Source organism: Gymnodraco acuticeps, unplaced genomic scaffold, assembly GCF_902827175.1.
Source record: "Gymnodraco acuticeps unplaced genomic scaffold, fGymAcu1.1, whole genome shotgun sequence".
Taxonomy (NCBI): Eukaryota; Metazoa; Chordata; class Actinopteri; order Perciformes; family Bathydraconidae; genus Gymnodraco; species Gymnodraco acuticeps.
The window spans coordinates 2,649,023-2,675,510 of NW_022991091.1; the positions used below are offsets into that span (position 1 = coordinate 2,649,023).

Here is a 26,488-nt window from a genome sequence, read left to right on the forward strand (position 1 = left end):
AACTGTGACGTCTGAACTGTGACGGTACGGGACGAATACGGCTACCGTTACACCCCTGGTGTACAATGCTTTTGTGTTTTTAACCTTCGATTCTGAGAAACAAATAGTTTTTTCGAAGTTTGGGATGGCCTAAGACACTACACTACCCATAATCCTCATCTATCGTTTGGGACTACAACATCCTCTTTGCTTGACAAACCCCGTAATTAATCCTCAAGCTCTGTGATTCGATGTTGGAGTGGCAATGCGCCAAGGTTACGCCGAGTGTCAGCTCTTTGAAATGGAATGAAACCACGGCAGACTATCCAAAACTGGACTCGAACGGTTCCAGCCCCACCCCCCAGAACTACCCATGCTGGCTACTTGTGTTTCGCAACATTTGAAAAGCCGTTTTCGTATTTCCCATAATTAGAAGTTGCCAGTATTAAACTGTGTACATCCCTGGAGGTTTAGGGGATACGAAACACAGCGGTGTTATCAAATTTAAAACATAAAATTAATAAATGGGTGAAAATTACTTGTGTCCATAATGGGCAGTATTAATATATATCCACATGACAGCTAAGGTCAGAATAGCTTTATTTAATAGCTGGTCTTCTGTCTGTGACCCCTCCTGTTGTTAATTAATAAGCCTGAAACATGCACTTGTCAAGTTTCAGAGGCACATTTTGCAAATATGGCAGTAGCCATCGATCAGCTTAAGATAAGATAAGATAAGATATACTTTATTGATCCCAAGTTGGGAAATGTTGTTGTTACAGCAGCACATGTACTGTACTACTTTGTTCTACTCCACTACAATTCAGAGGTTAACCTGGTATTTTTACTCCACTACATTTATTTTAGTTACTTTGCAGATTCTGATTAATGATGTGAAATATAAACAACCCTTAAAGCAGACTTTAGTTACACCTGAGTCAAATTCAGGGAAGGTGATTGTCAAGTGCCAACATAAACTATGCAATATATTAGATGTTAAGTACTTTATCAGACTTAATATTTATCTTTTGATACCCCCAAAGTTGTGTTCTTATTCAAAATAAGACCTTAAAGTATTCTTTAATGTTTAAATAAAGCCTTATTAGTTTGTCTGTTTTGCACATCCTCCTGTTAATATCTTTGGACGTCCTGCACTAAACTGTTTTATTGTAGAGATCACTACAGTAGCTTCTTCATGTTTTCTATTCTATATTTCTATCATTTACCTTCTACTTAATCCAGAACAGACAGACCGCTGTCAAGGACTTATTGACCGTTGTTAAGGACGCTCACATCTGCAGAAAGAAGTTTGGTCGATTTAACTGTATACTCTGCAGTGTTTAAGGACTTGTTAGTGGATCAAAAACTGTGAACAGAGTTGTGCCATAAAGTTGTTGTTGTCGCAGTTCCAGCCGTTGGTGCTCCGTGGAACAGAGTGTTTTTTTGTCTTAGCGGTAGAAATACGATCATTTTTAAGTCAATAAAATCATTTCAATTAATATTGGAATGATATCGATTCCTTAGTTTGTTTAGTATCTGGCCGTGTAATAAGCGGGATAATGTGCAGCGAGGCGGTCATTATGGGGAAAAGTTTGGACAGTGAATATGTTAGCTGAACATAGAATATCAATGAAGACAGCTCTTTGGACCAATGGATTTGTGGGACAACGATCAATACGTCAACTGCAATGTTTATCTTGACGTGACCGGCACAGCTTTAGCTAATGCAAACAGATGTGGCTGCATACCTGCAATATGGAAGGCTCCTGGTATAACGTGTGAAACAATTTGCTTCAGTGTCTATCTACTGCAGTAATGCAATCGACAAATAAAAGACATTTCAATCTACGGAACAAAGCAGACAAATCTGTGCAACTCACTTTATTATCAACGTGGTTAAGCAAGAATCTAATATTAACAAAGGAGATCAAACACCATGTCAATTACTTTGGTAAGAAGACAAAATGCACGGTGGACATTTAGTGAATTTCGTTATTTTTAGTAGTAGAAAGGTCTTATGGGGTTCATACAGACTTGCAGGGCAGTGTGTTTTCACATTTGATTAAATAAGTGGATGAATTGATTTACTTTGAACATTGCAAGGAATTTCATCATCCCTCCCCCTGTGAATTATGTAGAAGTTATTATGCGTTTTTCTTAGTATCATGCAGATTTTAAAAGTGTTTATTAATGTAGACAGGTGGCTTACGATATTGAAGTAATTCAATATAGAGAATGTAACTTCAGGAGACAGTTATTTCAGTCAGTTGGAGAGAACCACAACTCATACTGAGGTTTATTGTCTTAAAGACATTTTAAGCTCAGGGTGGAGATGGTTAAGGTGTAGCCAGACGGCGGCTTCTTCTACTTTTCAATACATCCCTCAGGAAACATGATGAAATGAAAACCACTGAGGTAAAGTTGAAGGTAGTTCAGCAAAATTTGACCTGATAGTTGTTGGAAACTCACAGCATGTAGCTGCTCACACTCAATCTATATTTATTATTTAATGCTAGTAACCTTTAAAACAGGTTATTGAACCTCAACACCTTTGGGTAGAATCCAAAATGTCTCTGTAATAATAGAATATTAAAGAAAACAATGTACCAATTAAATATAATATCAATAAGTGGTTAATGTCTAGCCAGGTTTTATATTGTAAACGTTCTTACTAACCAGCTTGTGATATGAATCAGAATTTGTCTAGTTTTAGGCTATTTTATTTATTGTTTGGCTGTTTATACAACAGTTGTAATGTAAGATTAATACATGCTTTTCAATTGATCACCTCCATGTTCGAAAATGTGAAATTATAATAATGCAGGATTCAATTAGTTAAAATCTGTTAAATGTTTAATAATGAGTCAATGATTGCCAATTTGTTGGTTGTATTGATTTTTATTGTGTTTATGTATTGTCACTGAGGGCTTCCCCAGAACCCATTCAGCCTCTGTAATGCTCATTTCAAGGGTAAAGCCAAAAGCCTAATAGGGTAAGTAAGTTGTCAAAGCTATTTTTTTCCATATATTATTCATGACGTTAAGTAAACTTTCTTTTGAATCTAATCTAATTACTTTCTCAAACTTTCACAAATAACTGCAAATACATGGAACTGAAAATAAAAAGGCAAATCACAAAAGCAGACAAATTCACTCAGTGAAAAATTATCCTATTTTTCACAAAACTTCAATCAGACAAAACAAAACGTTTAGGCTTATAAAATCATCACAACAATCGCAGGGGATTGCAAACCAAATAATTCATCTATGTTTTTAATTAAGCACAGTGGGTATTTTTTAATGAATTTTAACTATAAGGTGCTTTTTTTCCTAATCACACTTCTGCCTTATAAACATAACCATTTATTTAATAAAAACACATTCATTTTGCCTCAACCCTATTTTGTTATGGTGCCTACTCGTTGTGTCATGAGGTGTTCTGGCAGTGGGATGCCTCTTCATCTCAGCAGATGTGTGGATTCGAGGTGTATTTGGACAGTGAATATGTTAGCTGAAAATAGAATATCAATGAAGACAGCTCTTTGGACCAATGGATGTGTGGGACAACGATCAATACTGTACGTCAACTGCAATGTTTATCTTAACGTGACCGGCACAGCTTTAGCTAATGCAAACAGATGTGGCTGCATACCTGCAATATGGAAGGCTCCTGGTATAACGTGTGAAACAATTTGCTTCAGTGTCTATCTACTGCAGTAATGCAATCGACAAATAAAAGACATTTCAATCTACGGAACAAAGCAGACAAATCTGTGTAACTCACTTTATCAACGTGGTTAAGCAAGAATCTAATATTAACAAAGGAGATCAAACACCATGTCAATTACTTTGGTAAGAAGACAAAATGCACGGTGGACATTTAGTGAATTTCTCTTTGGGCTCTCATATAAATGGAAATGTGCTTCAATGAAATGCGGAGGTGCATCAAAATGGAATATTAGATTTGAATAAATCCCAGTGTTGTGGGAAGGCAGAAAGTACCCTCTCTTTTTTGCGTGAGCGACTTATGTCAGAGCCCATTACAGGTTGCTGAGCTTTCTCTGATCTCCAAATGATAGCAGCCATGCTTATCGGTGCCTCGGTAATACCGTGTATTGCCTTAATATCTCCCTGTTTACTCCCATAGCTGGTCACTGTCCTCTATTTAATATTCTCCTGAGCCAGACATGGAATAAGAAGAGCAATTTCCCTTCTGTTCTTTCTTCCTTTTATTTCCTTCGGCACAAAAAGCTTTGCTAAATAGAGCCTGCTTCTCACCATAATGCACAATATTTGAAACTACAGTAATAGCTTTCACTAATACATACTCTCCTATCTTCAAAATGACAACTAACATACATATGTTTTCAATTTGAAGACTTTGATTCTTCTTCGTATTTTTCAATATATCTCTCTCTATATATATGCAAATATGTGATGACAGGCAATGGAAACATTCACATTGTGAAAATAAGTCATTGTAGTTTAAAGTTTTTTTATGAAGTGCCATCTTTCAGTGATTGAAATAAATGATTGGGTTTGGCTATTTTCCCATTTAGTTATTTGTTTTAGTATTGTTGTTCCTTATGTGTCTTTTAAGACCTCAGTATTAATCTATTAACTGCATGTTTTAGCAACAAAAAAAGTTTGTATTGCTCTTTTCTTAGATTACTTTAATAACTGAAAACCACACAGAGACGCACTCACTCCACCACTGCCTGTGTCTGATCCTGATTTAATCCTGCTCCTTTTCTGTGTTCCTCTTCCTGTTCAGTGTCCAGGCCTGTGATTGACAGGCTGTGCGCGGGTGAAGACCCCCCCTCGGCCGTTCAGCAGTGCTCCATCCCCTGCCAGCCCCTCTGCTTGCTCTCCCAGTGGTCCCCCTGGGGCACCTGCCTACATGACAACTGCAAAGAACCACAGGGGAAGAAAGGTATGATGGACTTAATTTAGTATGAGAGAGAACACGCGTTTGCTTTTGAAAGTTTTGCAGAGCCACCTGCAGAAAATAGTAATTATATCTGAAACATGTTTTAAAACAGAGAATTACTAAAGTGGTAATTAACCCTCCTGTTATCCTTGGGGTAAATTTGACCCCATTCAATGTTTAACATATCTAAAAAAAAATGGTTCACATTTTTTTGCTTAGTATTTCATGACTTTTCCTAATTTAGTGCGGACTAATGGGTAAACAACATAAAATGAACATGAACATGTCCTGTACGCACTTTGTACGCATCGGTGTTCTCCAGGCTGTTTTAGTAGTAAAAACATAAAAATGTCAACATTTTAAACATATTTGTGTTGATTGTGTAGGATGTTATTGAGGTGACTATTACACGCAAATGTATCATTGTAAAAAAAAACGACCCTCTGCTTTAGTTATTGGTCCTTTAACAACATCAAAAAGATCTTACTTTAACATTTTATTTCAGTGAGATTTTATGGTGATTTATATATTTTTCGATTGTCCTGTTTTCAGAGAAGGGAAATCCTCCTAAGTATGTGTGCATTGAGTCGTAATGTGGATATGAGTCATAAACATGAACAACGTTTTTGTCCTGGCTTGAGGGGCGTTCATGTGACTTTTCCCAGTCTGTAAGTAATTTTCAGCCAGCACATGAATGCAACCCCCTATGTATCAACAAAAGTGAGACTACGTTTGAGTATCAGCCCCTTCATTTGGATCCATTACACATTTAAATGGGTTCTATATTGGCTTATAACTGTCTTTCATGAATACAAAAAAAATCAGGCCAGTATTTGTTCCTCTTCTCCTACTGACCAACAAATGTAATTAAAATTAATTATTGGCGGGAATTTATTATACTATTTTAGAAAGTCTAGGTTTTCACAAATATCACTTCCTACAGTACCAACAAAGTCTGCTACCATTACCAGTTTGTACGATTATTTACCAATGACTGCTAACATCAGTTATAATCAGATAGCTCATGTGCACATTGGAAAAAGCATAGCTGCTGTAGCATAATGTAACAATCTAACAAAAAAATGATCAAGGTAATATTTTAAACGCCAACAAAAATGGATGCCAAGATGCATCATGCCTTCCAACCGTTTTCCATTAGCTGTTCTCTCCGAATCGTGTCTGACAGATGGACGGACAGAGGGATGAACACAGGCCATCCGAACGACAGATAGCTAGCTAACAAGCTGAGATGATTTTAAATGGACACTGATCATTTGCACAGATGGGCCAGTGGTGAAATCATAAGCACTCAGTCAAAACACAATTAAAGTTGAGCTCTATTGCAGACACTGTAGTAGATTTACCATCAGCTGTGCAGGGAATAATTGCGAGATGAGTACCTTCAATATGCTCAACAAGGGGCTTTGAACTAACATTGTTAAAATAAATTTGCGTTACACAATGTTTTAATGTCTATACAATACATTGCAACAGTGAAACTAGAAGAAAGTGCCGTATTGCTACAGAGAAGGTGATTTTGTCAGAGCAGCAGAGAGGCAGTAAATGTTTGAATTGTAAATTGTTTGATGATAAGAAGCTGGCTGAAAAGAAGTGTGCCCTGGAAGAAGACAGTACCGCCACAGAAAGACAGAAAGAGAGCACACCTGTAGTTCAGCTCTCAGTCCCAGGAGGGGTTAGAGGAGCTACAGCAGATAAGGTGCCTCCTCTATGCCTGTGTGTGTGTGTGTGTGTGCGTGTGCGTGTGCGTGCGTGCGCTCAAGTATTTGGCGCGCCCGTGCTGTCTGAATGTTCTTGTCTTTTTTCACAGGTGAGCGAGTGTCATATCTGACTGCTTTCGAGAGGCATTGTGTGCATAACGTAGTGTGTGTGTTTCAGCGGGTTGAGGAGCTGTTGGTGTGTTAGCGCTGTGCTAAAAGGGCGACGTGACCTCGCTCCTGCCATGAGTAAATGTGCATGAAAGCCCCCTGGGAAGCGAGTGAAGTGTGGATTGTTCAGGTCAGTGCCCACACTCCTGACGCTGGATCTCTACGGGATGAGCCGGCGTCTCTCGCAGAAAGTGTCATTAATATATTTCCAAGAGTGGAAAACACAGCATCTGCTGTTTCACACAGGGCTCTCCTGTGGCACGGCATCTTTTGATGGCATTCATAAAGATCCACAGTCGATGGAGTATGAAACAAATAGAAAATCACTCGCACTGAGCTCGGTTGTCTGCGAAGCAATGAACAGTTATTGAGTAGTAGGGCGTTGTTATGATCCAAGTCGTTCGCCCGTAGTCCTTGAGCTGAAGGGAATTCTTTGCTTCTATTGAATGTACACTCAGCCTTTATGTTTCACAACATCAGAATAAACTCTGATCCGTCTCTAAACGACAGACCCGCGGGAGCCCAGTGTTCAGGTAGAAGAGCCGACCAGCCTAGGTGCTTATGCAGCTGCTGCTTTGCTCCCCGGAAAATTACACATTTAAATTGCCTCGCAGAAGCTTTTTGTGCTTTTCACATTTTTCCAACTTATCTTGGCCTATCACATTTTGCTGCTATGTGGGAACATGAATTGAGCACGGGAAGTTAGTGACGAGAATTGTATTAATGCCTCTTCTAGAAATCAGAGCATTTCTGAATAAAAGTATGCTGAAAGTAGCTGGATGGGCCTTGTTTCCCTCAAGTTAAGCATGACCATTAAAGCTTTCAATTATTAAAATCCAAAGGGGCATTCCCACACCAAACTGTTTTTTGCAGTTTGTATCTGAGCAGCAATAAATGCTCTGGGCAATACTGCAATCAATACACACACTCTTTGCTCTGAGAGAGCAGCAGCGCCCGGATCGGACTCACACCAGATGGTCATTTGCACAGTGGGCATCCCGGTGTCAGACAGATCCATCGGTAGAGGGAAATAATGTGGGACCTTTCTGCCATGTGTCTGAGCTGTGGTGAAATCAGCATTCCTCAAAAAATTTAAATCTGCTGCTGCTCCAATGATATAGATATATACTGGGTGAGCTGCTGCAGCATAGAGAAGCCATTTTATACAATCATTATTCATCAACAAAGACTGAAGCTTAGTTGGTGATAGATACATTAGATTAGAGCAGGGGTATTCAACTAAAATTCAACGAGGTCCAGTTAGAGAAAATGTCCCCATGCAAAGGTCCGGAACATCAAAATGTCTAAGTTGCTTTATGAATTAGTGTGATATATATTGAAGTAACCTGTAGCTTTATCAACGTCTGCATGTAATCAACAACTGACTGCCAATCAAATAAAGAAAGTACAATTCAAAAACAACAATATTTATTGTCAATTAACATTGAACTATACAGATATACAGTAAATACTGTGGATATGTGTAATGTTCCTCTCGGGCTGCATTTACAAATAAAATAGAGAAAATAAATAAAATAGCTTTTGAAAATATGTGCATCTTTAAAGTGCTTAATTTTAGATAAATAAAATAAAGTATAGCAGCAGCTTGAGTTTCCCTTTTTCTTTGTTAACCGTTTCACATCATGACTTAACAGTTTCAGACGATTATAGAACAATATCAGTCTTTACATCATAACAATTGAACCGTTTTAAAGTTTCTCTTTATTTCCCTCTTATATTGCAGTCCCTCACTCACTTTTTTTAAATTCAGTGTGAGAATTGAGCTCGAGCTTGTCCTGCCAGGAGTTTAGATCTGGGCTGAAATTGTGTCAGGGCCATTCTCATACACATGCAGGTGCTCATTGGTTTCAGTGATGCAAACACAGGTATGGTGAAAAAAGAGAGAACTATTCGAAGCAGAAAAAAAACAGCGTAATATACCATCTGACAAAGGCCTGTGCTATAGTGCTTCAATTAACTGCTATTCTTTATAATATACTCAGATCAATAAGAGACAGAGATGTTAAGTTATAAATCAAGCGTTTTTATTATTATTTACAGCAGGGGTGGGGAACCTTTTTTCCTTTCAATTTTTACAACATCCTCCGAGGGCCGTACAAATGATTGAACTCAACCTCTGCTTAAAAAAACTAAAATCACAGCCCATTCATTTGGCCTTTCTTTCATGCTGTGCAAAGAAAAAGCAACCTCTTAATCCAGATATCTCACCATGACTCATGCATGCATGCACGTGCACGGTGTGGCATGACCACCACAACAAAGATATGGACACAAGATGTGTGCAAATGTATTTAGTTTCCTATCCTGGACCATGTGAACATGATTTAAGATTTAATAACTTCAATATTAAATATTGAAGTTAAAAGCATCAATCTGGTGCACTTTAAGAGCAACATTAAGAGATCTATGGATACATCTCTCAATACCCATATGAAACAGAACTGTAAGCAGATTTTTGTTTTTGGATATTTTACAAATCACTCCCCATTTAAACTCTATTCTTGTTATTTGTAACAACTTTTTTGTTACTGTCATATAGTATTTTATAGCCTACCTGTTTTTCATCTAGTCTCATTAATAACTATAATGATCATATCAAGGTGTGCCTTAACCTCACTGAGCTGAGGTTATTTGAGCCTCTCAGGAGAGAGCTCTCTTCCACCTGGTTGTAGAAAAGCTCTTTAAATTCGTTAGCATAGCTAGCTAACCAGATGCTAATAACAACAGATCGCCACTGTGCTTACAACTAAAGACACAGCCACGTAAACACTGTGGCATGTGTACGGCTCCTTATGGGTAGGCTACTGCAATATTTGAAGGGCTGGAGCGGCGTTCCGGTGCTCTCTGTCAGCACTCCTTTCAGACGAGACATATACCACGTGAAGACACGTTACGCTCGTGTTGTGTTCAAGGAACCTGTCCTTGGCCAGGAAAAACAGGCACTCGCTTGTTTAATTATTTTTGCAGTCTAGATTTCTTCTTCTTTTTTGAAGTGAGAAGTTGTCCGTCAGTCGGAAGGACTCCCCACCAGAGGCGGATTTAGGATTGTAGGAGATCCGGGGCTTAGCCCAGGAGTCGTTGGGTTGGGGGGGGGGGTGCAGAGGTACAGTGCTATTTTTTATAAGTGGGGGGTGGACCGAACATCCTTTTAGGGGGGTCGTCGTCTACTCTAGGGGGGTCCGGGGGCATGCTCCCCCGGGAAGATTTTTTTTAAAATATTGAAGTTGAAAGCATCAATCTGGTGCACTTTGAGAGCAACATTAACCCTACCTTAATAACACCTTAAAGCGGACAAAAGGCACTGGAGAACACTCATTAACACCCTTTAATGAAGCAAACTAATGCCTTAACTCACTCAAATAGTCGTTTACTTATTAAGGTGAAACGAATGTGCATAGAGTTTTAAAGGATGCGGATAGTCTCACCTTGATTCTGGCGCATTGCTCATCGTTTTATAGATCTATTCTCATCCACCATCTTTGTTTGTGACATAAAGAGTGTAACGGCCCGTCCACACAGCGGCGTGCGTTGACGCTTGCCGGCGGGCGTGTCTGACACTCGACCAACAACCAATCACATGAATCTCCCACCCCTGACACAGAAGCAGCGGTTTGATTGGCTTGTACTGGCATATGATTCGATTGGCTGACGCGTCAAAAGTTGAGCATTGCTCAACTTTTGCAGCGAGCCACCTCAGCAACGCTCTGCGTCGCTTCCCACGATGCAGTTCGGCTAAAAGTGACGTCACCCCATTCAAAGTGAATGGGCAGAAGTGTTGGAAGCTTCAACGCATGCCGCTGTGTGGACGGGCCGTAAGAGTCACGTTTCTGAATCGGACACTCTGAGTGGATGCAGTCACAGCCAATCGGAGTCTGATTCAGAGGGTTGCCTGTCAGTTCTGTTGTTATGTGTACTGAAACGAGAGCCGGTATAATTCCACGCGTGAAAACAAAATAAAAATTGGAATACGTTATTTTAGTGTCTTAAAAGTAGACTGAGTTATGAAGGGTTAACGTTACATCTTAGGATCATTTTTAGTCATGTTCTGTATACATACTAACATATAAGGGTATACTTAGTGTGGTTACTCCATGTTTACTAGCTATAACATTAACGTTACATCACTCTTTTTCACTTCTTACTCAGTCAGCCAGAGTGCAGATATCACCATTAGATTAACAAACCTGAAACATCATCCATTTCTTGACTGCTGGTGATGACATTGTTGTCAGCTGCTGATACTGCTGCTGCTGCAGCTTGTGGCCTGCTTCGATGACAATAACTTTCTAATATCCATAACTGTATATGCTATTAGCTTAAAACTCATCAGGCACTAGGAAGGATCACTTCTTCTTCAGGGCAGGCTACGCAGTACGCAGGCTAATGTCCCACAGTGGCTGCCTCTCTGGTGGACTCCGGTAATGCACATTACTCCCGAGACGTTTAAAAAAAAAAAAAAAAAATTAAATTATTAATATTATTTTTTAAGTGAAACATCCGGGGCTTTTCAGAAAACATCCGGGGCTTGAGCCCAAGTAGCCACCCCCTAGCGCCGCCACTGCTCCCCACCCCCAAAACGAAAACTCTTCGGTTCTCCACGAACTACACAAGTCACCCAAATCAGCATTAAAAAAGCGGGAGGCGCCGAAAAATCCCCTATTAATGTATTGATTATAGCTCCGGGTCCGTATAGGTCGGCGTCTGGGTCCGGATCTGGACTGCGGTCCGCCTGTTGCCAACCCCTGGATTAGAGCATGAGGTGTCCACTCGGGAAGTCATTTTTTCACTAAGAACTATGTATTTCATGTAAAAAACAGCTTTTTTTGCCAAGAAAGGAATCGTAAATGTGCTTATTTCATCTATATTTAGGGCAATTTAACATTAACTCCCCTTTAAGATCTCACTGACATTGTCATGATGGACACATATGATCTGAAGTCAATTCTGCCTAGAAACTGCATAACCAAAACAAAATATAACAGTAAACCAAACATAAAGTATGTTGTTAAAAATGTGTAAAATCTGCAGTTATTTCTATTTTGAATCCCCTTATTCGTATTTACTGAAGCCCTACACTAAGGTGCTGTGCAACTGAGGTAGAAGTTAATTGACAGTCAAGTAAATAAGTATTTTTGGCACAAACAGTCTGGGAAGAAAGCAGAGAAAGTCATACCACTAGCTGCTACACCTGATTTGTCACTGCCAGCTCCCTCAGGGGAAACTGTAAAAATCATTGGCACCTTTTATTAGACAAACACAGAGGGGCATAGACTTTACCCAGGTCCAATAAGAGATGTCAATGCTAGCCTTCTAATGTTTAGTTCACACAATGAAAACTATTTAGCGACAACACTAAAGATCATTGTTGCATGTCAGGTCACTTTACAGGAGCTCTGTTAAAGACCCAACAACATAATTCAACAAAGCAGTATAAATACATTTGAATTGCCTCCCTCGTCTCCGGCTTGATTGTGGAACATGTTTGAGTATAATTGGCTAACAGCTGGTCCATTGTTTTGTGTTATGTTCGATTAAACTAATGAAGTACTTATTTTTGAAGGCCTGTAGTCTGTCTGTTTAGAGGAAAATGAAAGTTTCAGGAACTAGCAAAAGTCAGATGCACTGATGCATAGTATGCTCTATTCAACCAGTTTTCAGCTTCAGCATCAGTTTACAGTTTTTTTAATTATCATCATTTAATCTATTAGTTTATCGAAATGTGCACATGTAACTTTGATCTAGAGACCTTTGTTTAGACTTTCCCTAGTCTACCTGAATTGTTTTCCTAACGTTGCTTTGACTTTCCATAAAAACCTTGAAATGTCCTTTATGTTTCCATGTAACTACAAACTGCACCATTTCTAAGACTCAGGTCTTTGCAAAGGCTAATTTCTGTCTTTCAACACAAAGCTATACACTTTCCAACTTTTATTTTTTAACTTAACATTTTGAAAAAAGGACTCTTTTTGTTCCGGCACAAGGAGGAATCCTTTTTCCACTCGTGATCTATCTTGAGAAAATGCAAACCTTTTTCAAAGCAGCTTAAAAAAAAAAGTATTTCTCTTTTTTTTTTACCTCCCATCGTTTTGGGACAACATAACATATTTTTCCTATCTCTTTCCGAGCCCTATAGAAATGGGCTGTTATGATGGACATTCCGTTGTTTAACCACTACAGAGACGATCAGTAGATGCCAGTGTGGAGCCTCAGCTGGCAGTCCCACATTTAGAAACAGAAGCAGTGGCAGCAGTAGTGAAAAGACAGTGAGACTCAGTAATTGGAGCGACAGGTGTCATTGTGAGCGGCTTGCCAGTCATTGTAACTTGACCCCAATCACTCCCACTTTCCAGGTATCTTTTTTAACCACCTTCTCCTCAGCCATGCCGGTTTGTTCATTATCTCCCTCACTTCCCATTTCCTCTCTTCTCTCTTGGGAAAAGAATCCAGGTGGAGATCTCTCCATTAATTCATTCAATTAGTCCCTCCAAGCCATGAAATCCGTACTCCGTATTTATGTTTCTTCATTAAAAACTAAGATAAAATGTGTTTTTAAGGTTTAATTCAAAAGTATAGGTGTGTTTTGTGTTTGTTTTTTTGTGTTGAACGTGAGATAAGGAAAGGTTATACATATGTGCTGTTGAAATCTTTTAAACTAATTTTTAAACAAACAGCATCTGTTGCAGCAAGAAAACATGAACAAAACGTGTTAAAACTGTCACACTAATTTACATGTGGTAATTTCAAGTCAGAAGTAAATGTTGTTAATAATAAAATATATTTGATATATATAAATATATTTATATATATATTATTTATATTATATGAATTCTAACAATAACAAGTAATCTCGCAAAACCAACAAAACTTAAAAAGAGGCAAACAATTAAATGTACTCCAATGTGAGTTGCTTTTTCAGTTTTACCAGAAATGTGTCAATTGCACATGCCTGGTGTATCCAAATCCAGGTGAAGGACATTCTTTTTTTTTAAAGGCACACTCTGGCAGAGTAAATGGATTTCCAACAACCACCCAAACGAAATTATTTCTGGCCCTTTTCCAATATGCACTTTTTGGGTATATCAAAACTTTTAAAAGTTTCATGAATTTACCATACATTTACAAAATCAATACAAGGCAAAACTGCATGAAATGTATTTTGAATTTCAATATGTTGCTTAATAATGCATGTGGAGGAAGTGGAAATGGATTTTAGTTTCACCCTATTCAGGCTGTGGACAGCTCCTGATGCTGAAACCGAGTCTAAGAAGTGCTTACAGTACAACAATAAACATACATTAATTTCTAACAAGAACAGTTTTGCTTTATACAAAACAATAACACAAATCGATGGCGGTCTTGAGATGGCTAACAAGGTACAAAACACAAACTCTTCAAACCTGTCTTCCCTCACACTCCTGTTTTAATAATTTACTCAACATTTGCATGGTTAGCACAGAGCTTATTTTAAGGAGGTGCTGAAGCTGACTATAGTATACATTATGGAACACCTACATAATTGATCACAGGAATAAAAGACAGGTAAAGTCGACATCTAATACTGTTTTCTATTGATTCACTAAAAGGGGCTCTGTGTTCTTTGTATGAGACAATACTCACTGTTGCCTTATTTTTTTGTACAGGAATACCAATTGCTTTTCTGACAATGTTTCCATGTTCTGTTCCTCCCTCACCCTCCTGTTCTCTGTCAGGTTTCAGACAGAGGAGGAGAGAGGTATTGTGGGAGTCCAGCAGTCCTCCGGAGACCTGCCCTTATTTGGTGGAGTCTATCCCCTGTGAGGATCCCGCCTGCTACCTGTGGAAGGTCCAACAGGAAGAAAGATGTGTCCCCAATAACAGCTCCTGTGGTGCGGGATCTGCAGCCCGGAATGTGACCTGTATCAGCGCTGAAGGTAAAGATAACGATTTGTATCATAAAGAAATAGGTAACATACAAATGGAAACCCTCACACTGAATAGTTTTTTTAATGGTTGTTTAATGTGGCACTCTTTCAGCTAAAGCCTATCAAAAGGAACATTATTGATTCTTCAGGAAGCAAATATGTTTGCTTTGTTGTCCAGAGTCTGATGACAACAATAACACAAGTTTTTCTTTTGTTACTTTTGACAGAGCCAGGCTAGCTATTTCCCTTAGTTTACAGTTTTTTGCAATGCTAAGCTAACCTAAACCAACCTAGGCTAACCACTTGGTATACAAATAACATTAAAGTGGTATCAATCTTCTCTTACCTTCTAAAGTGAAGATAATTGAAGTGAAGTGAAGATAATTGAAGATGAAGTGAAGTGAAGATAATGAAGATAATTACACTGATAATACTGATAATATCACTGATAATATATCACTGATAATACAGTGAAGATAATTTTCAAACCACATAAAATAAAAGTATTTCCTACACATTAAAAGGTCATCAATATTTTCTGCTCAACTCTTAGCCATATGCCATTCGTTCGTATAGTCAACATATTGTTCTACTGACGGACTACATTGATTTTTGTCTCCCTCGGTTTTGATTAAATTATTAGTATTATAGCTCCATGTTTGTTTCTGTCACTTTAAAAGGGTGATAACCACAGATTGCAACAGTATTTAGACTAGAGAAGTAAAATCATCAATGCTGTGGTAAAGGAACGTGAAGTTATCAGTAACACTGTCATGCATGTACTCTCAGGTATAATTTGATCCATTGTGCTCAGACGTATCCTCGCGTTGCGTGATAGGAACATCAGCGCTAACGAGGCCCGCAATATTCATGAGGGTCCATCACCGAGTTTATGGGCGCAGGAAACATTGGCCTGATTAAAAGTCAGAATCACAGCTTCCTACCAGGCATTAATTGCTCATCTCCATAGATTATAAACCTAATTGCACTCTTTTTTGCCTCTGTTTTATTATTCTGTCACAATGGATGATGTGTATGTTTATCAGGAAGGCAGCGGAGGGTCCACATTTATTAGCAAACAGGAGAGTCTAATGAGTTTTGACAGGACAACCAAGAATTCAGGCTTTGGCGAGTTTGAGGCAAAGGCTTATGAAATTATCTGCAGCGGATTTATTGTTAGAGATTGTTGACAAGTTGTTTAATTTTGCTTCTTCAATTGGTTTATTAGATTCACCTTTCAAGCATGGCGAGTTATTTTCCCATAAACGTCACATAGGTGTCAAGACTAGATTGTTAAGTAATGCAAGTTAAACGCTTACTTTGAAATATTGGTTACCGTTGGTTCTGTATCCTGTTAAACCCCAATTGAAGTTGTCCAATACAATTCCAAAACACTGTCATTACCTTGTTTTATTTCCATCCTTAAGATTTAAATAAAAAAAATCATGCTTTCCATTTCTACTCAGACACTATACTTTGAGTTTATTTTAAAATATGAAATGGCTGTTTTGTATCATTTGATGAGTACATATTGTTGTAGAAATGAAGCATCTTGCAGTTTGTTTTTACAGTTCCTCTGGTAAAATATGACTTTAATGAGGAAAGATGTTTGGCCAGAAGCAGATGTTGTGTTTTCAAATAAAATGCACCATCTTCATGCCCATAACTCCTACTAAAGCCTAACAAGTATACTATTTTTCAAATGTTTTCTTTACTAAAATGTATGATGAATCAGACTGTGACAAGTTGCTATGATTATTATTTTATCTCAGTGTGCACTTCTGATTATGGTTAAGATTTTATAAACATAGAATACGCCTTTAGTTACTCTTCTGTTTTCTGCTTGACATATAACATCCGTAGACCTCTGAGAAAGCACTCGCTAATTGCTATCTGTCCCTACATCCAGACTCGACAGAAAGCTCTCCCTTTCAGCCGTGCCACAACAAGAGATGATGCACAATTTGTCTTTGTTATACTGAAATGTTGGAAAAAGGCAGAAATGCTTCGCTACTGCTAAAAGGTTCAAGGTTTTAAAAATACTTTTAAGGTCAGAGATTATTTAAAGCTGCAGAACAAAATATTCCCAATATCAACACAAAACAACCTTTATCATATATATATATATATATATATATATATATATATATATATATATAAATATATATATATATAGAGCTTTCTGTATATATATATACATCTTACTGTATACTGTATAAAAAGAACAGTTCAGCACACAGTTGAAATACGTTTGACCTGGCCTTCTCCCACTCTCCTCTCATCTTAAGTCTCTCAGGGTGAATAATGAATACAAACAGCTAAATAAAGAACACAAAAGCAAAACATAACTGACCATGGCGGCCACTTCACATTATTACGATAGTTACGTATGTAACTACGGTTCTATGAATAGCACTGAATATCTTCTGTCTCGCGCATGCGCAGGTCGAATATTTATATCAACAAAGTCACGTGTGACCTCGTATGACCCCGGAAGGCATAAGTTCCGGTGTTGTCAACGAGTTCAGTCCTATGGAATCTTCTCGCGGAAACACGAGATTCCGAGTGACCAAGAACTCTGGCGGTCATCCAGGATTCATAGAACCGTAGTTACATACGTAACTATCGTTCTATTTCATCCTTACTGACCGCCAGAGGCGGTGCTTAGCACTGGATGACTTATACCAACAGAGTCACGAGGAAGTCTGAATACTTACCCTATATGGATGGCCTAGGTGGACTCTGCAGGAGGACCACACCCAGCAGGTGAGGGGCGGCAACATTCACCCTGTAGTATCTGGCGAATGTGCTCGGAGATGCCCATGTGGCCGCGGCACATATGTCCTCCAGGGGCACACCTCTCAAGGTCGCCCATGACGTGGAGACACTCCTGGTAGAGTGGCACTTTACTCTGGATGGCAAGGAACGGTCATTCGCCTTGTATGCCTGGGCAATGACGTCCACGATCCAGTGGGACAAGCGCTGTTTTGAGAGCGCACGGCCCCTTCTAGGACCACCATAACACAGAAAGAGCTGTTCAGACTGATGCATGCCTGCGGTAGTCTGGACATAAGCTCTAAGGGCCCGCACCAGGCATAGGAGTCTTGACCTCTCTTCCCCCTCTCCTGATGGGGGGGTCAAACCTTGCCAGCTGGATAGGCCGATTAAAATGAGAGCGTGCCAGCACCTTAGGGAGGAACGCTGTGTTCGGCCATAAGGTGACACCTGAGCCATCTGAGTTCCACCTCAGACACAAACTGTTCACGGACAAGGCCTGAAGCTTGCTTACACGCTTTGCTGAGGTGATGGCAAGAAGGAAAGCAGTCTTAGCTGAGAGCCACCTCAGTTCTGCCTGTTACAAGGGTTCAAAGGGAGCCGAGCATAGGGCATCCAGCACCAAGGGCAGGTCCCATGTAGGAGCCCTTGGGATGTTCGGGGGGCGATGCCTCAGAGCTCCCTTTTAAAAAGAGGCATACCAGCCTATGGCTCCCCACTGTGTTGTTGTCAACCCTTGCATGTTGAGCTGATATAGCAGCCACATACACCCTGACGGTAGCGGGACACCGGCCGTCGTCCAGGAGGGACTGCAGTAACTCAAGGGTAGTAGGCACCGAGCAATGTACTGGGTCCTCATTTCGCCCTTGGCACCAGTCAGAAAACAGTTTCCACCTGTTTTCGTACTGCCTACGAGTAGATGGTGCCCTAGCATTGAGAATAGTCCTCCTGACAGGCTCTATGCAGTTGCTCAGCAGTGGGTCGGGCCCTCCAGTGGCCAGACCCACAGCTGGAGGCGGCAGGGGTGGCCACTGGTTCCTTACCTAAACCCCCCTGGTGGTTTATGTGATACACCGTTGTAGTGTTGTCCGAGCGGACAAGGACATGCCTCCCCCTCAGGTATGGCAGGAAGTGCCTGAGTGCTAGGTGCACAGCTCGCAGCTCTAGCACGTTGATGTGTTCTGTGCAGTCCTGAGCAGACCACTGCCCGGGCCCGGGCTGTCCTGTTTTGCCACACTGCACCCCATCCCGAGAGGCTGGCATCCGTCGTAACGGTCTCTCTGCGGAAAAGGACGGAGCCCGTGGCCACGCCCCTCAACATATGCGACCTCTCGCTCCATGGGTATAGAGTGGAGAGGCACTGTTGTGACACCCTGATTTTTCTGTGCCTGTGCAACTTGGGGTCTAAGTGGAGGCCGTTCAGCCATCTCTGCAGGGGGCGCAGTGACAACAAGCCCAAGGGAACGACAGTTGAGGCAGCTGTCAGCTTGTCAGCTTGCCCAAGAGGCAGATTAACCAGTCGTCTAAGTATGGCAGAATCTTCATACCCTGAGACTGCAGGGGCGAGAGGGCTGCCGCGACACACCTGGTAAACACCCTTGGGGAGAGGGAGAGTCCGAATGGGAGCACCCTGAACTGGAAATGACGGCCTCTGAAGGCAAAGTGAAGAAACTGCCTGTGATGAGGCACAATAGGCACATGAAAATAAGCGCCCTTCAAGTCGACGGACGTGAACCATTCCCCCCTGTCAACGGTACGAAGAACGTCCGTTGTGCTCAGCATATGGAAAGGTAAAATCTTTAGGAACTTGTTGAGTCCCCTCAGATCGAGGATTGGGCGAAGTCCACCGCCTTTCTTCCTTACCAGGAAGTTGGTTGTGTAGAGGCTGTGAGATGGGGTCCACGGACTCGATTGCACCCTTGGCAAGGAGGACTGACAGCTCCTGGTTTAGGGTGACTTCTTTTGCCAGAGGGCTGGGGGCCGGCGTCGGAACTGAAGCTTGTACCCTTGGGTTAAGGTGGAAACCACCCAGGGGTCTGAAGCTTGAGCTACCCAGTAGTTGAGCTGCTGCTGGGAGAAATAACCGATAGCCGGCCCTAGACCCTCAGTACATTGCCCCCGGCCTCTGGAGGCTCTGGGGGGGGCGACGGTTAGGTATCGGATACCGAGGCTGCCTTGGGGGCGAGTTAACAGGACCGTAGCGGGCCGGACCCCTCGTGAGACGCTGAGGCCCATGGCGGGCACCGGGGTGAGCCGGTGGATTGGAGCGGCCTCGGGAGGCAGACGCGGAACCTCTAGGCCTACCGGGGGCCAGAGTCCTGCACGGGTCTGATTTTCAAGACCCGCTCCCGCCCCGCACCCGCGACGTGCAATACCGAACCCGCCCCGCTACCCGCACATATTGCCAATTAGTTCCGCAACCCGACCCGACCCGTCGGCACAAGATCCGCAACCCGACCCGAACCCGCATAGCCTATGAGCAGTGAAAACGTGCAATTATTAACACACGCAGTTTCATATTTGTCTCAGAAAGCGTGGGATGTTGGTTATTTCCTCCATCTAGGATGACACAAAAAGCCTCCCAGACGTTGGATTTCGCTCTTGAGGAAGTGTTATTGAAAATGCTGTATTCTCCGCTAGAGAGCTTCACCTCAGCCATTTCGAATGTGGCGCGCACAGCAGCAGATTGATGCGCTGCAGAGGTTATGATTATACGCGGTCCCGCGGGGGAGAGGTCTGAGGATTTTAAACATTAAACTAATTTATTATTATTGTAATATATTTATTATGCAATACCCGCGACCCGACCCGCATCATCTTTGTTTTACCCAGAACCGAACCCGGAAAAAAGCGTTTGAAAAAATACCACCCGCGAATCACCTTTTTTGCGGGTCACCCGTCGGGTACCCGACCCGACGCAGGACTCTGCCGGGGGCGCGGGAATGTCTCTGCGAAGAGCTAATAACTGTTGCCTGGTCTGACTAGCTTGGACAGTCCGTTCCAGCTGAACCGAACAGCTCCCCCGGCTCCACTGGGACAGCACGGAGAGTCCTCCTATATTCCTCTGATAAGGGTGACTGTGCCAGCCAAACCTGACGACGAGTCTGGACGTGCGTGGACATCAGGCGCCCAACCTCTCTAGACATCAGAGTAGAGGAAGCGCTGAGAGCCTCCTGCTGCAGGGAAGCTGAGAGGGCGAGCATGAGGTGAGAGGGAATTGCCTATACGGCCCATGTGCGCCGCTGCATCATAAGCCTTAGTGAGCAGGTCATCAGTGACCCGACATTGGGGTCGAGGTCACCTGGCCTCCAACCTCAGAGCTTCGTCAGGGGAAACTATGAGGGAAGCAATGGTAGGCTCAACAGCCGGCATGTGGTCAAGGCCTCTTGCCGCATCCAGCATGGCTGCCAGGGCTCGGCCATCAGACGTAAGATGGGAAAGAGCCTTAGTGTCCCTCCAGCATGCATGTAATTCCCTCAGATACTCACAAGAGGGAGGAACGGTAAAGGTGGCGAGTGCCAAAGTGCGCCTGAAGAAAGCACTGGCAGGCGCTGTTTCGGGCTGCTGCACATTCAGCTGCTGGCGAGCCAGTGCCATGCGAATGACGGTACCCATGGAGCCGTCCTCTGCCCCCTCCGAGGATCCATGAGCTGAGGTACAGGAGCCAGGCCCAGAAGCATGGGATGGGCCCTCCCCGTCATACTCATTACATTGAGTGGCTGAAGCTGCCATCGAGAACACATCGTCATCTGGAACCAGCTCAGCCATGGGTGGATTGGGTGCAGCGGCATGCTCTGTACTGGCACCAGAATGGAGAGCCAAGAGGAGTAACTTCATCTGGGCTAGCTCAGTAGTGAGTAGGTCCTGTGAAGTAAAAACTTCTTTGCAGCAATGTTGAGCGCATCATCAAATGAGGGAAACTGGATTCGCCTGTAGATACACTGATATTTATTGAGAGACAGACAATTACGTACGGCCGGGAGATCATCCTAGTTTCACACTGTCCTTGTGCTCCACCAAGGTAATCTCTGCCCCAAAAGACACAAAACATCTAACCAACACGAGGAGAGGCGGGCTCCCAGAAAGCCCGCGTATACCTAATTAGTAGCAGATGTGAGACAATAGTCTACTTGTCTCAAAGAGATCCAGACAAGCCTCAACCTACACAGGGGTCTTTGACTGACTACAAGCAGATGTTTGCAGTATCACAGATTCTATAAAACAATAAGAAACTCTATAAACAGATCAGATGAAAATATTCTCTTACAGGTCCACCCTGGAGGACAGCCCATCAGGCTTAGTCCTCTTCTTGGGCGGGGCACCCGCAGCCTCTGCGGCCCGACGCCTAGGGGAAGGCCACCCTCAGTCAGTAGTTCAACCTTGGCTAGTCTAGCAGCTCTTACCACACGAGGCATGATGGTGAAATGCATGCACGGGTACTCCGAAAGGCCCTCCCTCAGATGCTCAAGGCCAAGACAAGAGGGGCAAAGGTCATGGCCATCCTCTGGTTGAAGAGAAGCCATACAGGTGTTACAGCCGTTAGACATAGCGACAGCACCAATGAAAAAACTCCAGACTAATTGCTGCTGGCAGCTTAAGTCAGTCTGAGCGAGAGCACTCAGCTGACCAGGAAACAATATCCGCAGTGGAGGGGAGTGAGCACAATAGTAGTTACTGTAGCGTGAGCACTTTGCTAACTATAACTATAGGGTGAGAAAAATGAAGTCCGTTAATGGTATATCTGCCGTGAGAAGAGAGCGGGAATACTCTCTCCACTAGCGCCGTAGCGAGTTAGCCTGAGCGAGAGCACTCAGCTAACTGAAGATGGAACGGGTATTAAATCAACTGTGTGCAGTGAGAGGGGAGCGGAAACACTCTCTTCTCTAGCGCTGTAGCAAGCGAGAGCACTCGGCTAACTGGAGGATGGAACAGGAACCAATTGTGTGCCGTGAGAGGGGAGCGAAGACACTCTCTTCACTAGTGCCGTAACAGCTAGCTTGAGCGAGAGCACTCAGCTAACTGGAGGGTGGAACAGGTAAGGAACCAAATGTGTTCAGTGAGAGGGGAGCGGAGACGCTCTCTTCACTAGCGCCGTAACAGTTAGCTTGAGCGAGAGCACTCAGCTAACTGGAGGATGGAACAGATAAGGAACCAAATGTGTGCAGTGAGAGGGGAGCAGAGACACTCTCTTCACTAGTGCAGTAACAAATTAGCTTGAGCGAGAGCACTCGACTAACTTGGACACAATTATCTCATTAGCTTGAGAATAGATAGCACAACACAATGCTGGAATTGGGCCGGTACTCACCGGTACGCAGTACCGGCACTTCTGGTTCTGACCCATGGAGTACCGGCACTTCTTGCTCAGTACCGGCATGCTGGCGGTACTCCGGTACTCATGCACCGTGCCAGTACTCAACACTCTCCCGCCGTTCTTATTATACATCCATATATATTAGGGGTGTAACGGTTCACAAACATTTCGGTTCGGTACGTACCTCGGTTTTTTGGTCACGGTTCGGTTCGGTACGTTTTCGGTACAGCATAATTTTTTTTCACAAAACAAAACATATATATATATATTTATTATTATTAAACTGTGAATAATGTATTCACTCAAATAAATACAACATATAATAAAATAAACATTAAGGTGCAGCATTTCGATGAACTGAAATAATCTGTATTTGAACTTTACTGTACTAGTACTCACAAAACATAAACTATTAGTTTTGGGTTTTTAATTATTATTAAACTGTGAATATTCACTCAAATAAATACAAAATATAATAAAATGAACATTAAGGTGCAGCATTTCGATGAACTGAAATAATCTGTATTTGAACTGTAGCCTACTGTACTAGCACCTAAGCAGCCAGTTTGACATTATGACTTGCTTGTCATTGTATTTTGTTGTTTAAAGAAAGATGAACTTGTCCACATTGCTTGCCGAAAGGGCAGATCTGCTGGCACCAACAATGTCTCCTGCTGTGGAGAACACCCTCTCTCTAGGGACAGAGGTAGCAAATACAGCCAGGTAGCGCTTTGCTAACATGGCAATATAAGGATATTTGGTGTTTGTAATAGCTTTGGCTCGGTCTGAACTCTCTGCGAGTGGTGGAGGCTTAAATGCTAGTGGGAGTTGGGTTTGCACTTCAGTCTTTTTTCTTTTGGTACCGGTGATATTCACGTTCGGGTGATGCCTTTTCAAGAGTGTGCAAGTTTGATGAATTGCCAGCCGCGTAACCAATTTTAGTTGAACAATGCCGACAAACAGCTTTGGTTCGGTCCACCTGTCTTTGTCCGTCATCCTTGTACGTAACTGCAAAACCAAAATGTTCCCAAACCGGAGACTTCAATGATGCTGGAGGATTTTCGAGCTCAACTTTATCTGCGTTCGCCATTAATTTTCAACAGTTCCTCAAATTACTGACTACATTTGAACGCATCCCTCTGACCAGCTCTTATAGTATGCCTCTCATCCAATGAAATGACTTGCTCGCTCTATGACGCGTTGAACCCAATGTGAGCAAATTACTCTGAATGCTGCGACGCAGCACCTGAGATTACTTCCAAGAAGTTGTTCACGTTCTCAATTGTTTACGTTCAACGTTATATTCGTTCGGTACACTTCGGTACACACCTGTACCGAACCGAAGGGCCCGTACCGAATAATTTCGGTACAGGTACGTGTACCGTTACACTCCTAATATATATATATACAGCCGCCCGGTACTCAGTAGATGCGTCATGAGGTGCCGAACGGACATTCTCATCGCTCTAACCGCTGGAGTTTCACAGCGGCTGTCAGCTGTTTACTCCTGTCATTCAAACAGAACGTGCTGGAGAGGGGGCGGGGCTTATCTTCTCCATGTAAATACTGTGGTGGAAACGACTATGTCAAAATTAACCTATTTGACCGTGATTTAATAGTAATACACGTTTCAAAATAATAATAATAATAATAATAATAATGCCGAAGTAACAACATACTGAAAACTGTTAGTAAAACCATGTTTTAATGCTTTACAATTTACATAACTAGATGCACGTGTGTTGTGTTTATGCAGTGCAACTCCCACCCAGTGGGTGGCTATGTAGAGTGATAGAACAGAGCAGGCACGCCCCCGAGAGAAGGAAAGCAAGTCACGTCACAAATTAGCATTTCTAAAATGTTAGCGTGGATTAATAAAAGTGCAAAAAGACAGCGGTTGTCGCCGGAAGAAACTTCAAATACAGAGAATGCTGTGCCTGTGTTGGAAATTGTGTCTGATGGGGAGCTTTCTTTGGTTGATCCTCCTGCTCCAAGTTCTAGTGCATTAGCATTAGCACTAGCTCCGCCGCCTCCTCCAGAGCCTCTAACGTTAGCTGCTGCTGGCGCAACTGCCACCACCAACACCGGGCAAAGCGATGCACCTGACTGCTGGACAACGGACCAGGTGCAATATTTTTGCAAGACCAATGCATGGCTCCTTCTTAAAGATAAGAAGCTAGGATGTCGGATATGCAGAGATGTCAAATCTTTGGGAATACACACTGGACAAGGACTGAAACTGTCAACTGAATGGGGTGAGTGTGCAGTGTCTAATTTCGGTGTTGACAAGGGCAAACAACAAGCTAGCCTGAGAAAAAAAATCAAAGAACATAAAGAATCACAAGCCCATGTAAAAGCTGCTGACATCCTTACATCTGCTTCACGTGAAACTATTCAACATCAAGTGCAGTCTATGCATAAATCTGAATTAGACACCACTATCAGAGTTTTTCGAACGGCATATAAAATTGGCCAACATAGCCGGCCATTCACAGACATGCCAATTGATTTTAATGTACAGAAACTGAATGGGCTGAACGTGGGCAGGGTTTTGCACTCCAATAAAACCTGTGGCGAAATCATCGACCACATAGCTCATGAGCTGAAGAAAAAATTGGCAAAAGACATTAAAGAAAACCAAAGAAAACTCTGTGTTTTGGTCGATGAATCTACCACTATTAGTGGTAAAACGGTGCTTGTTGTGTGTCTACGCTCAGCATTAGCTGATGCTGAGCCCGAAACGTTTTTTTGGGAGCTGATCGAGTTGGATGGAACAACGGCTGATGACATCACAAAGGCGTTAATGGAGTGTCTTGGAAGAGATTTTAACGAGGACTTTTTAGGTCAGTGTTTCGTTTCTTTTGCATGTGATGGGGCTTCAGTCATGCTAGGGAAGAGAACAGGCGTTGCTACCCAGTTGTGTAGTAAATTCCCAAGCCTGTTTGTGTGGCACTGCTCCAATCATCGTCTAGAGCTGGCAGTTGGGGATGTGGTCAAGGAGGTCTCAGGGCTCAATCATTTCCAGATCTTTTTTGACAAACTCTATTCCTTGTTCCATGCCTCCCCCAAAAATCAGAGGCAGTTAGCGCAGTGTGCGCAAGCAGTCGGACAGCGTCTCCTGGTGATAGGGCGTGTTTTGTCCATCCGCTGGGTGGCTTCAAGTGAAAGGAGCGTCAGAGCAGTCTGGGAAAACTACCGAGTGCTTCATGATCACTTCACAAATGCTGCAAACGACACGAGCAGGGATTCCAGAGACAGAGCAAAGTACAAGGGCCTGGATGATGTGCTCACATCTGCAACGTTTGTCAGCAATCTGGGACTGATGTACGATGCGCTCACAGAGCTCAGCGACCTCTCTCGGCAACTCCAAAAAAGAGAGATGACACTGCCTACAGCAGATAGGCTCTTAACTCGAGAAATACGAGTTTTTGAATCCATGGTCACCATGCCTGGCCCACACATGACTACAGTTCATACAGCTCTAGCTGAGAAGTCCTTCAAGGGTGTTGCCCTGCGTGAGAATGGCAGGCTTGTACAGATTCATGCAGGTCAGTTTTTCCGCAGTATGGTAGAGAATCTGAGACACAGAATGACTTCCACAACCTCCTCTCATGTCAGCACAAGAGAAATCCCATTACATGGCCGGGAGGCCCGGGACAATCAGCTAATCCAGGACATGAAAG

The 26,488-nt window shown here is 42.4% G+C and overlaps 1 protein-coding gene across 1 annotated transcript in view; it reads left to right on the top strand.

Moving 5' to 3' along the window:
* thsd7ba (thrombospondin, type I, domain containing 7Ba) overlaps positions 1-26,488 on the top strand; it is a 176,224-nt gene that overhangs the window by 51,843 nt on the left and 97,893 nt on the right. Inside the window, exons 6-7 of the mRNA XM_034236864.1 lie at positions 4,753-4,911; positions 14,525-14,725. Of these exons, the coding sequence (XP_034092755.1) occupies positions 4,753-4,911; positions 14,525-14,725 (360 nt within the window). The remainder of the gene's footprint in view (positions 1-4,752; positions 4,912-14,524; positions 14,726-26,488) is intronic.